This window comes from Schistocerca gregaria, chromosome 7 (genome assembly GCF_023897955.1).
Source record: "Schistocerca gregaria isolate iqSchGreg1 chromosome 7, iqSchGreg1.2, whole genome shotgun sequence".
Lineage (NCBI taxonomy): Eukaryota > Metazoa > Arthropoda > Insecta > Orthoptera > Acrididae > Schistocerca > Schistocerca gregaria.
This window is the reverse complement of record NC_064926.1, coordinates 118,576,185-118,590,452: the sequence shown is the minus strand read 5'-3', so window position 1 is coordinate 118,590,452 and position 14,268 is coordinate 118,576,185. Positions and strand designations below refer to the sequence as shown.

The 14,268-nt window shown below is 39.7% G+C and overlaps 1 protein-coding gene across 3 annotated transcripts in view; it reads left to right on the top strand.

The window, feature by feature from the left end:
- The window catches only part of LOC126282138 (E3 ubiquitin-protein ligase SHPRH), a 260,470-nt gene that overhangs the window by 88,025 nt on the left and 158,177 nt on the right, over positions 1 to 14,268 (top strand). For all 3 annotated transcript variants that reach the window (XM_049981638.1, XM_049981639.1, XM_049981640.1), the window contains 2 exons: positions 3,835 to 3,950; positions 10,820 to 10,939. In XM_049981638.1, the coding sequence (XP_049837595.1) occupies positions 3,835 to 3,950; positions 10,820 to 10,939 (236 nt within the window). The remainder of the gene's footprint in view (positions 1 to 3,834; positions 3,951 to 10,819; positions 10,940 to 14,268) is intronic.

Below are 14,268 nucleotides of genomic sequence, written 5' to 3'. Positions count from 1 at the left end.
CCCTAAGCTTTACACACCCAGTCAATCATAAATGGGTAGTAATGTAGTGCAATAACATAACAACATTAGTCAAATTTCGCATTAACAAATTGACTTATTACTCCATGTATAATGGAAATTATTTTATTCCCACCTTCTAACCCTGATAAGTTCTCACGTTACGGACCTATAACCTTGTTCATCCCCCACATGAGATCGTGCGGAAATGTACAACATAGCGGTGATCATATGTGGATTTATTCTAACAAGCTGAACTTAATGATGGAGTAAATTTCTTATCAGCTAAAAAGTCTCGGTTTACAGTTAACGCTCATGGGGATTCTATCTATGTAGTGCCTTGTTCTCTCACAAATTTACAGTTTAACATTATAGGCAAGTTCCTAGTACATAACATAAAGACAGCCAATGGTAGGCACCTTTGGCTTTCCGTGTGCGCATGCACGTGATCCTCCACCTTTCTCGGTACATATCCATGTGCCATAGTCAGTTCCAATGTAGCGTCCGAGGCTAACCGACCGCTTTCCACAAAGTGGGGCTGAGGCTGTTCCTCTGCTAAGTAATGTAGCTTAACATGGTGCCATGGTACTTTAGCTTTTTTTGTTTGACCGTGCCTTATTTTGGCATCTATTAGTTTATTTCATGCTTCTGGGGAAGGCTAGATTACTCTAGCTGAAACCTGGGTAAAGACCAGCAACATTTCGCAACTGAGGCAGATTTTTGACATATTCTGATGAATCCTTTTTTTGAGCTAGAGTATATGCACTTGGAGAGCTACATTTTGTTGACTGTACAGGAAGTAATGCACGCGCCCACACACATGCACCCCGCCCACCCCTATCGCGCACGCACGCACGCACGCACGCACGCACGCACGCACACACACACACACACACACACGCACATGCACACACAACAACAACAACAACAACAACAACAACAACTTTCAGCTGAGCTTCGTATTTAACTGTGATGAGGCTTTCCATGAACGATCTATAAAGATATAACCAGATATTCTGTCTTTCACTGTCATATTTGGTGTGTGTAGACATTCATCAAAGAAAGTCGACCTTCTCTGACTTTGGTCTCTCATGGTAACGTGCACTTAACATGTTGATATATTTATGTGCATGTGTGTACTTGCTAACTGATTTGAGAAGGAAATAAAACTAGATACAGGTGCATCCCAATTGTAGTAGTGAAGTACGAGGGTAATCCCAAAAGTAAGGTTTCCTATTTTTTTACAAGTACAGAACTCTGTTTGTGCGGCAGTTGATCAGACTGTTATGAAGAGTGCTTCACGCGCTGTGTGTAAACATGCGCACGGCACGCTGAGGCGCTTAGTCTTGGCTTGGCAGCCATTGAGAATGGAGCTCCCGTTGGATGTCACCTCCAAGTGCGAATTGCGCGCGGTTATTTGGTTTTTGAACACAAAGGGCACTGCGCTGACTGAAATCCATCGCCAGTTGACGTAAGTGTATGGTGAGTCATGCGTGGATGTCAAAAATGTTTGTAAGTGGTGTAGAAAGTTTGCAGATATTTGGACCGAAATTCACGACAAACAACGGAGCGGGAGACTGTCAATTTCTGAGGAGACAGTGTTGAAGGTTGAACAAAGCATGTGTGAAGACTGACAGACCACCCTGGATGATCTCTGCATATTGATTCCTGAGGTTTCCCGAAGCACAGCTCGCAGAATTTTAACGGAAACATTGAACTACCAGAAGGTGTGCGCAAGATGGGTGCCACGCATCTTGACTGAGGACCACATGTGGAAATGAGTTGATGCTTCCCACCCATTTCTTCAATGCCTTGCAGCCGAACAGGACATCTTTATGGACTCTATTGTCATGGGTGACGAAACTTGGGCATACCACTTTACACCTGAGCCCAAGCAACAATCACACCAGTGGCCGCATTCTTCTACGCCAAAGCCGCAGAAATTCAAACAAACACAGTCTGCCGGTAAAGTCATGACAACCGTTTTTTTTTTTTTGGATCAGAAAGGGGTATTGTTGGTTGACATTACGCCCACCATGATCACAATTAACACTGGCAGGTACTGTGAGACTCTGAAAAAACTCAAACGGGCAATTCAGAACCGGAGAAGAGGAATGTTGAGCAAGGGCATTCACATTCTTCATGACAACGCTCGCCCACAAATCGCTTGGCAAACCGTTACTCTCCTGCAACAGTTTCAGTGGAACATAATCACTCACCCACCCTATAGTCCTGACTTGGTGCCCAGTGACTATCACCTGTTTGCTAAATTAAAAGAAAATTTGGCCAGAAAGCGATTTAGCTCCAACGATGAGGTGAAAGAAGAGGTTCATAACTTTCTGAACAGCATGGCAGCAAGCTGGTATGATATGGGCATACAAAAACTGCCACAGCATCTACAAAAATACATCGACAGAAATGGTGATTTTGTCAAAAAATAGCTAAATGTTCAAGCTGTAAACTGATGTAAACCATTGTAGAAATAAACAGGTCTATGTACTTATAAAAAAATAGGAGACCTTACTTTTGGGATTACCCTTGTAGATAATAGTCTTAATGACAAGATGAACAGTAACAGTAACAGATACTTTTATTCACATGCATTGTGTTCCTTGTATTGAGCTGGTGCGGGAGCTTGTAGCATTTTCCCAAAAGTTTAGTCATCAGTAATATTTTCTCCATCATTGTTTACAACAGTACTGGGGTAACTTTTTCTTTTTCGACTTAGGAATCGTAGTTTTGAGGCAATGAACTCATTGAGACACGTTCGAAGCGCATTTTCATCCATAAAGAAAGTTACATTAAGGTTATTCGATAGTGTGTGGAAAAGGTGAAAATCTGAGGCCACAAGATTGGGTGAATAACCTGGGTGTGAAAAGACTTCCCAAGCCAACTTCTGTATATTATTTTTTGTCAGTCTAGTAGAATGTAGACGGGCATTATGGTGGAGTAGAATCACTTCACACAGTCTTTCTGGTCATTGTTCTTGGATTGTGTCTGCAAGACATCACAGCCTCTCAGTTGTTGACAATAAATGTCAGCAGTGATGGTAACACCTTATGGAAACATTTCGTAGTACACCCCACCATCACTGTTCCACCAGATGAAAAAAAATTTTTGTGGATGCGTGCAGGTCTTTGTACAGGGAATTGCTGCTTTGTTTGGGCTCAGCCATTCCTTTCTTTTCCAAATTTCTGCATAAAGACACCATTTCTTGTCACCAATAATGATACAGGATAGGAATGGTCAGTGTTGTTCACAATCCAGTAGATGTCAAGCAAGCAGGGATGCACATATGGCCAGCTGATAATTTTTTTGATTTTGGATTAGAGCATGCAGTACCCATACAGCTGATTTTTCACATCCCCTTTGCATGCCAATGTGGTATGATGGAGGGATGAGGACTGTTTATCACATTTGCCAGCTCCTGAGTACACTGGTGTGGGTTAATGCACTTAAATAATGGTCTTCCTGAATGCGGAGAGTCACTAATGTAAAAATGATCCTCCTTAAAGTGAGAAAACAAATTTCTTGCTGTGCTCTGTCCAATGGCATTATCCCCATATGCAGCACAAATGTTTAAATGCTACAATGTTGTGCACCATAGTAAATGTAGCAGGAAATATAATTTATGACTTATTTTGAACAATATCAGATTAAAACATTTGCCTCAATTTATGTAATAGTCTGTTATGTGGAGGACAATATGGCCATCATTTTCCAGTGTTCACTACATTGGTGCAGATCACCTATCTCTGATAAAATTAGGGAAAAAATGTTATTGGGAGAGTTTTGAAGGTTGATTTTTCTTGCTATATTTATTTATTTATTTTTCAGGAACCACTTAAATCAGGAGCTACATTGATTGTAGCACCAGCGTCCATAAGCTGCCAGTGGGTTGAAGAAGTTGGTAAACACATCAGTGACAAAAGTTTCAGTGTTCTGGTTTACAGGTAATTCAGTTGTTGTTATTGTTCTAAAAACTGAGTAGTTTTCATCTGAAGTCAAATAACAATAATAATATTGTACGTGTAAGTTATCTCCAAAATGAATCTTGTTCAGCAAAAAGACAAACAGAAGGTTGCACTTACCAAATGACATTTCACACAAAAAAAGAAAATAGTTTTTACCAATCTGCTGCTGGTTAAGTATAATATCTCATAAATACTCAGCTGGTAGCACAGAGTCCTTTGTCTTCTTGAATTGTTTCCAGCCTTATATCTTCATTGTCTAATGCTGTGAGTGTGGATAGATGTGCAGAGCTTTGTTCACGTTGTTCTTTCATACGTCCATACTGGAGCTTCACCCTTGACTTATAGATGCTTCTACAGAATACTTTGTTCCAATACCAAACACCAATATATCATTTTATTAAATTTTCTTCCGTGTATCAATTCCCACACTTGCATCTACATTTGTTCAGATCAAGCATTATCCCCACACTGGGAAAATGGATTGGGCGGGGGATTGCAAATGTTGTAACTGATTCATGCATCAAGTTTTGCAAGTAGTGTGAATAAGAGCTTGAAGTATAAATCTGTGATTCCAGGCCAGAACTATCTACAGTCATAAAAACATTGCCACTCGGACATCTGTATTACTAAATGACTTACCTGGTTCATGACATGTGGCTATAGTTGCAGATTGCCTATTTACTTTATCTAATTACTGTATTGACCAAATTTAAAAATGTTTAATATAATAAGATAATACAGTTAGAAACTGTGTGTATATCTCAAGACAGTGTAACCAAACCCATGAAAATATTCAGATTATATTCATTTGGCATTTGAGAATGAGAACACCGTTACCCCATAATTTCGAATCTTTATGAAACTTTTTCTGTGCTGTGGAACAACTGGTTAAGAATGGCTTAAACAGTGTCTACTCTCTGTGCAAGATCAGGCATCTCATGTATGCCGTTAAAAGACAACACTGTAGCCAACCTGACACAGTGGGGTCATTATGAACCTTTTCGTAGAGCCCACTGATCATATATGGATCATACTTCCAGTGCCTGAGCTACCAGCTCCCCAAGGGTGCCAAAGAGTAGTTTCCCATCTCCTAGGGACATTGGGACTCCCGACAACAGCCTCATGCCAGATGGCCTTTGCTAAAGCTGAGTGCACCGCTGGGGGATGCCCAGGCAAGTGACATGAGGGTGGAGAATTCAAATATGAAGTGCATCAAACTAAATCCACACAATGGCCTTACTGATCTGGCTGTTTCAATAGATAAGTATCGATATTTCATTAAGGACATTTACTATTCACCTGCTCTTCGTCCCCTGGCTTCCCCATGGGAAGATGGTCAGGTCAAAACACTGGGAATTAAACTGTTTATTTAATATCTGGTGTACATTGGAAATGAAGGAGCTACTTCTACATTGGCAAAACCAGTGTTTTTATTGAATAAATAGAAGTTAAATATGGAAAAAATTGAATTACGCCACTATTGATTGAAACCACCTCTGCTGCACAATCTTGAGCACGTCACACATGCCAGTGACTGTTACTCCACATAAAACTTTGAATGTGACACAAGAAGTTATCATTTACAGAGATATTGCACCCCAGAAAGATGAAGAGCTATGAGTTAATATAGCATGAGGAGGCATACATTTTGTCAGATATGTACAGAAAGGTTCAGAAAATCAGCAAGTATGTAAAGGTGGTTTTATCTTAGTTTTTGAAGGATGTGCCTTCCAAGAAATAGTTAGTTATGATGTAAATGTGTGATATGAACCCTTATTTCGCACCGCCCATGAGATGTTTTCGGTGCTTACATTTTGGACACAGTTCATCCTGCTAGACAGCAGACCCAAAATGCAGAGACAGTCGTAGATCACTTCATGAAGGTCATCCTTGTAAACAATCACCTTTCTGTGTAAACTGTATGGAATACCATCCCCTACGTTCGCCAATTTGCCCAGTAATTATAAAAGAAAAGAATATAAAATGATGGACCACCTGTCATATCCCGAGATACGGAAAAATGCGAATGCGAGCATCCAGTCGACATGATGACAGATCATGCAAAATTTGAGCTGTAACTCTACCTACCTCAACTTTTTCAGAACCAAATTTACCTCCTGCTATAAACCAAGAGGATACAATCATAATGACAAATTATGTGCAAGAGGTATAACTGCCCCCTCTTGACTTACGTTCTTGCAGAGCCGGCAGGAGGCACTTCATATCTCGCCAACTGCACAAGAGAGGAAGATCCACCCCACAGCTTCTTCCTCCAAACATGACTGATGTACAATCAGATACTGGTCAGTGGCTAGAAGAGACTAAGACACAGAGCCGATATCTTGTTTGACCATTTTCTTACTCAGACCTACAACCGGAAAAAATACATGAAAGAAAACAGCAAAGTGACAAAAAGGGAAAAATGACAGGAAACAAACAAAACAAAGAACTAATTTGTCACTTCAGATAAAACTGGAACTCTCGTTGGCAGCAGGTGAATCTCTGGACACAATGCCAGTTGCACAGGAAGCACTGGAATGCTCTTCAGATCAACATATCGCCTACATCTTTGCTGAACACCATGGCGGCACCTTTTCACTGGTTTTACAATGGTATTGCAATGGCTAATATCACCACCTGGAAGAAATGTGACCGTTAATCACACACTATCTCACAGTGTGTATAACAATACAAGAATAAAGATTTTTGGAAGATCATCTTCCTACTCATAGAGGATGAAACATATATCGGCAAAAAAGGGATAAACTTGAAACAAATATGAGCACAATAGTCACATCGAACACCTTCACTGGACAAATAACTATGAACAGTGCACTCAAAACAAAAGACATTAGAGTACAATTGAGCATAACAACAACAGTATGTAATACCTACATTCCCCATGACTGAGATATTACTTACAGAGAAATGGAAGACATAATTAAACAGTTACCCTGCCTTTCATTTCATTGGGAGATATCAGTGCACACCATCACATATGAGGCAGCAAGACAATGACTTGTGAGAGCATCTGCTAGAGAGATTATTCACACACTTTGATATGTGCCTAGTAAATTCACAAGCCTGATCGTATTTAAACATCTCCTATGGCTCATACTGTGCAGTAGATTTGACAATCTGCAGTCCTAACCTTGCACCTGTGGTCCAAGGGTACATTGTTGATTGCTTTTCCAATACTGGCTGTTACGCAGTGACTGCAACTGTCTTAAATTTACACCACACTGATTGTTTATTATGTTGGCTACTGCAAAGAGCCAATTGGAATGATTTAGTACAGATGATAACAAATAACAACAATAAATACAGAGAAAACAGTTGATGTAGTAGCACAAGACACACCAGAAATGATCATACAAGCTGTTAACACTACAACACCATTCTCTTTATGTCCTCGTAGATGGAAATCTTTACTGTGAAGGTGCAGTGAGATTGCAAATGCCACCGGTGAAAATTTTATTTTATTCAAAAGATCAAGAGCAAAAGCATTTTACTTAATGAAACAAGAAAAGAAAGAGTGTTAGGAACTCTGTTTCGTCAATGATGGTATAAACCACAGTTTCACAAGTGTGGTCCAAATTGTGGTGGATTAGTGGATTTCAGGTCAATAATGGAATGCAGGGAATCCTTGACGAACAAGAAATTAATACCAGTTCCCATGACATTGCAGAATTTTTAACAACATATTGTGCAGAAATGTCGCATCTAAGAATTACCATCCTACTCACGCTCACCATTGCCTTTTCACAAAATGTAATACCATGCCTTTCATCTTATCAGATCTGTAATAAACTCTTTGCAGTCTGAGAACTAAATAATGTATAGTATAGGGATATGTCCCCAAGATCACAAAATGTCCATAGTCAAACGCTAAAATATCTTGGTGCAAAATAGCAAAAACTGTTCTAAAAAATTTTAACAATACTGAAACCAGAACGAAACCCAAAAAAATAGAAATATCTACAGGCTCATGAATTTAACAAGTAACTTGGATATATTTTTAGAAAGGATGGCTAATGCATGGCTTTTTTGGTGCCTGGAATCGGGAATTGTCCTTTTCTGATTCTAATGCAGATTCCGAAGATCTTGAAATATGACTAATAATCTTACATGATTGGAGTTTGTAGATGGAGAGGTCTTTGTGCACCATTGACACACAGTCACAGTATTTTTTGATTTACACAAATGATATGATACAATGTGGCAGGATCACATTTTATCAACTCTGCATGAGCGGTGTTTTTGGGGAAATTTACCTATCTAGACACTTTTTTTTTTAATCACTTGGATTACTTAGGGTAGGTTGGGCGTGACCCTTAGTAACCAGTATATGCAAGATAATAGAGTCCTACAGGGATCAGTTTTAAGTACCACACTTTTTGGAATTCCAGCGAGTGGCTTTGTAGCTGCAATGGAACATACTGTCACACCAGCATTATATCATCTTTGTTTACTGTATTTACCTGATTGTAAGATGAGGCTTTTCCCCAAATTCACCATTTGAAAAATACAGTGTCTTCATACATTCACAGATAAAACTATTGCTGCTCAGGTTAACATTTTTCCATTGTTTCATAGTGGGTATAAGGGTTATCTAACATTCACTGATGGAGAACTGATACAAGTTATTCAAAGTGCCGGCTGAAGGACACACATTCAGTGTGACACCCTGAAGAAATGGGAGAGGAAGTGGTAAGAGAGTACATGATGTAATAAATTAACCACACACCACCAAGGTGTAAGCAGGCTTCACTACAAAGCTTGAAGAGGGAATGTATTGTGTTATACAGTCTCAGAACACTGGATGTACCAAAAAAAGGTCATGAATTTTTGCTGTGATGGTGATAAGCCTCAGAATCCATCTGTGAATGAATGTTAATGATTGACCACACCCTCAAAGATTGCACGACAATCCGAAACCTGTGAGGGTAAATGACCCTAAGACTTCATCTATCAAATATTCTAGTGGCTGACAAAACACCTGTAAGCCGTGTGTTACACTTGCTACAACGGAGTGGATATTAAGACGAAATTTAAAGAAGACACCATTGTAGGTCAGCTGAGGAATGAAGATGAGATGACAGGCCTGTCACTGTCAATCTAACCCTGAGGCGGCACCACCTGATTCATCATTCGCACCAGCACCTGTTGTCTTTGTTGATCCATTGTGGACTGTGGAACAACGGCTGGCATGTATTCCTTGATGCAATAATTTACCAACAGCTGTATGTGTCGCCTGGCCACCAAGAGCTGTTGCATAGCGATTTGATTCACAGATCCAGTTATATGGCTCCTTCCGAGTATAGCGATTTTACAACTAGGACGTGTGGGGCCTGAAGATTGCATCAATGTAATGCTGAAACTGGTTGCACATAAGAAGTTCATAAAATAAATTTCTACAATACATACAGCTGTTGGTAAATTATTGCATCAAGAGAACCTGTTGTGGTTGACAAAGTATCTCTATCTATATTTCTGTCTCTGAACCTGAGATACTAAGTACAGTGGTGGAAATTAGTGTAAAGGCACATAGTTATTTGTGGATAAAACATATTTATGTATGTATTTGTTATTGCACACTCTTTTCCCTCACAGTTTACAACAAAACAAAACAAAATACGTTCTCATCTTTCTGTTAGCATTGATGGTACTTAAGGAATTAAAGAAACAAGAGAACTTTAGGGCTGGAAATTTGGCCACCACCGAAGTTTCTACATGGCTGAACTAGTTCTCTTGTGCAGAGGTCATGCCAGTAGTACTGAAAACAAACTGGCCCATCCAAATTAAACCTCTTCCCATCTCTGACAATTACTTTGTTCCATTCTATGGTTCATGACACAATATATTCTTCCACAAACTTCATCCTTGCCTCCTTAAGTGTGTTGTTTAATATGGCTTATGGAGCCGTTTTTTGAATGCTGGCTTTGCGTCTTGAGTCGGGATTTGTCAGACACATCTGGAAATTACTGATAACTGCAATCAGCCACAAATTGAGAAGAACACAAGTTTTTGACTTTTGTTTTACACAGAGTCAAATATTTGTGTGTCAACATTTGAAAGCAGTTGGTGAAGAACTTCCAGAGACATGATTTTGAACAAACGAACATGGGGTTTTTGTTAACATCTGTGCTTTGGTAGGTCTATAAAAACACGCTCATATTCAAATGCAACGTTGTGTCAAATTTCAAAGCAATTGGTGAAGAACTTTCAGAGATATACAATTTTGAGCATACAGTGAACGCAAGATGTATGTGGCATTTGAAATGCTTGGAGAGGAAGCAGCTATTATATGGAAGAAAAGTTGGTGATAGTAGTTTTCCTTTTTTTATTTTATTTTTCTGCGGTGGAATCAGGAAACCATTACAATCAGTATTTTGCTAATTATGTTCTTCTCCGTTTTACATTATGTCACATCATCTGTTATTCTGTTATTGTGTATTGTGCACTTTCATATCTCTCTCTCTCTCTCTCTCTCTCTCTCTCTCTCTCTCTCTCTCTCTCTCTCTCTCTCTCTCTCTGGCTCTCTGGCTCTCTGGCTCTCCTCACCGTTCCCCCATCCACCTCCTCATCTACTGTACTCTTTCTATACCCATGCCTTATACATGTAATAACAATTAATAAATTGGTTCTGAATTTGAAAAAAAATAATATTCTGTTTGTGTTACTGGAGGTTTATGGTACAGACTTACTACCAACACAGTAAGTAATTTCGTAGCCAATTTTGATATATTTCTTTTGTCATTGGGTGGACCATTTTACGTCTTTCTGTTAAGTGTATTGTAGTGGTTCACTTGTACAATTCCAACTAATTGTGTGTGTTATTTTTACAGAGGAGTTACCAAGGGATTTGTCCAGCCATACATTTTAGCCCGGAGTAAAGTTGTTCTGACAACGTATGAAACTTTGAGGCGTGAACTAGTCTATGTGGAAATGAACAATGACTCAGCCAGGTAGATATTATTCATCAGTATTTATTTGCAACACATGTTCATCATTCTCATATTGGTCTAGAGGAATTAAACATATATATTTATAAGCTGCTCAAAAGATCTCTCTCTTTTACTCTTGCTAAAACAAAGAATATATCAGGAGTCAACAAGATTTAAACTTGACGCTCTACTTTATTTTAAGTAGTCTGTGAGTTATGTCACATTGTAATGTGAATACCTATTCCTGGCCTGCTGATCACGAAGTCCTCTATATATTGGTCAAACCTTTTTCTGGAAAAAAACTTAGAGAGTACCTCATCATGGAAGTATCTCAATACCGAGGACTAAAATAAATATACAAATGGAAACTCATCAGTGGAAATGGAAGGGTTAGAGGTAGCTGCTCACCATTTAATTGAGACATCAAATGACCATAGGTGCATAGATAAGACTAAAAATGCCAAGCTTTTGAACCTGACTTATACAGAATATGAGTACATGTACACCTGCACAGCTAAGTTGTTTCAACCAGCATATATTGTCCAGCTCAACTGGTGTGAGGGATTGACTCAGGTGGAAAAAGAGGCAGGAATGATGAAAGGAAGGGCGGCTGACAGCTGGGAGGGAGAAGCAGCAAACACATAGGGGAAAAAGTATGGCAGCAGTGAGCACACTCTCGTGTCAGCAGGAGGAGTCGCGCATGACACACAGTGGCCTGGAGGAGACGACCGGAAGGGAAAAGTGGAACAGAGGAAATAGGAGTCTGCAGAGAGTAGGGCACAACTATTTAATGAACAAAGTGTTGGAAGGGATATGCGAGAAGGGGAGAGGGGCAGAGGTCGCTATGAGGAGGATTGCAAGACTGAAGTACGTGTTGTAAGGACAGTCCCCATCTATGTAATACAGAGAAGCCAGTGTCAGTAGCAAGAATCTAGATGGCAGAGGTCGTGAAGCAGCCACCAAAGTTGAGCATGCTGCTCAACTGCATGTTCAGCCACTGGAGACATGGCTCTGCTTGTGATCAAAGCTGTGCAGTAGTTATGGCAGAGTGGATGTGGCATTACTCCTTTCGCAGGTGGCCCATTCCCTGATAGCATAGGATAGGATATCCTTGTGAGGGGACAGGAGTAGGATGTGCCAGTTAGACGGGACAAGTTTTGCATCTGCATCTTGCTTGGGGTTGTGACCCATGTGGTGAGGGGTCAGTGGTAACTGTGGCATAAGGATGGACTGGAATATTGTCTCAACGGTGTATGCAAAGAATGCTTTTTCAGAAGAGGTGAAAAGGGTTGTGGATACATTGTTTCTTATTTCAGACACAATTGTAAATAATTGGAGCAGTGGTAAAGAATGCAGCTAAGTTGTCTTAGTAATATTTTATAACAAGGAGGGTGCTTCTTTGCAAGAATGGTCAGAGAGTTAGGGACACATGCAGATACAACATGGGAGACCTGTTTGTGAACTAAGTTCGGGGGTAATACCTGTATGTGAAGACATCAGTATCACTTTCAATACACTGAATATGGGATTGCTTGTCACTACAAATGCACAATTTGTGAGTAGCCAGATTATACGGAAGAGATTTCTTGTGTGAAAGAGATGCCAGCTTTAAAATTTAGAAGACTTGTTGTTTGGTACGGACATAGACATTTCTGAGCAGTCACAGAAGTGTACAGGAATGTGGTATGGTGAGATGCTCTGGGTGAAGCAAGTGGGAGAGGACATGTTGAGATTTCTGAGAAATGATGGTAGAGTGCCTCTGCCACAGCTGCCGATCACGAAGGTGTTGTTGACCAATGTGAACTGGCTTAGGGGTTTGGGGTACTGGTATCCTCTAGATGCCCATAAACAAGTTAGCACAGGAGTGTCCCATGTTGGTACCCATAGCTGTGCTGCAGATTTCACACAAAAGAGAAAAAATTGAGGGTAAGGATGCAGATCGGGAGTCATATTGCGAATGAGGTCATTAAGCCATTAGGAGATCTAGCATTTGACATCCATGAGGCAGTGTGCATGGGGTATGTCTGTGTTTACAGAAGTGAATCAATGGTGACAATTAAAGATTCAGGTGCCACAAGAGTGGAGATGGTTGGCTTCAGATATTCATATGAAAGAGGAACACCACCACAAAGCTTACCAACTTCTTCAGTTTCATTCATGTACCCACTGACTATGCAGTTCCTGAACTCAGTAGCTCGGTACGGGCTTTCGTTGAAGTTTCGAGAACATACCTTAACCGAGGAGTCAAGCAGTGTATTGCTCCCTCCTATGTGTATCTCACAAAGAGACCATGATGATAAAATCAGAGAGATTAGAGCCCACACAGAGGCATACTGACAATCTTTCTTTCCATTAACAATACGAGACTGGAATAGAAGGGAGAACCTATAAGAGGTACTCAAGGTACCCTCCGCCACACACCATCAGGTGGCTTGCGAAGTATGGATGTAGATGTAGATGTAGATGTAGATGTAGAGTGATTACCTTTACTCCATCCATCATTTTAAGTAAATTTTTACTATTAATACCTAGTGAATTTATGCTCTAGGCGTTTCCAAAGTTCATTATGTCCTAGTTACATTATACCATAAATTTGAATTCCCTCACAAATTAAAGCTGTCTGCCAGACCAGGCCAGGAAAGAAACTATAAACATACTGTTCGTGGGCAATGCTTTTATACACTTGGCTATCCAGGTGAGCACGTGCAACAAAATAGTACATGTTCTCCCTGCAGAGTGGAATGTTCATTGTGTAAACAGCCTTCACAAAAATAAGACACATTAACTATTAAAAGCCTGTGAATTTGTCACTTATCTGGCACCTCTAACCCCTTTTTTTAATCCTATCTCACCTTCATTTTAACACAATTTTCATAGTTAAATTGTTCCACTTCTGTTTTTTGATTTTTAAATTATTACTTTTATTTTCATTACAGTTTCAGCATTTTCTGTACACTAATTTATTATACTACTTTAAGTAACAGTTGTGTTACTGCCTGCCATGTAACCACTTCTTGCCACCTAACCTCTTCTATTTTTCTTTTTGTTTTATCAGATCCATCTAGAACTGATGAATATGATAGTTTCTATTCTGTTCAGCATTTATCTGATTTTTGTTGCTTTGTACATTTTATATAAAGTGTATTATTAATAAGGCATTTTTTGAGGACACTGAAATACCTTTTACTATAAAGTAAAATAAAATTCCAGTGAAATATAAATTTTATTTATGTTGACTTACTTACTTAGTCCTTGGCGCTACAGCCCCTTTGCTCCTTTTGCCACCTGGATTTCCTGTGTAAACCTTTTTGACAACTCAGTCTACATGGCCCAGCCATCTGAATCTGTTA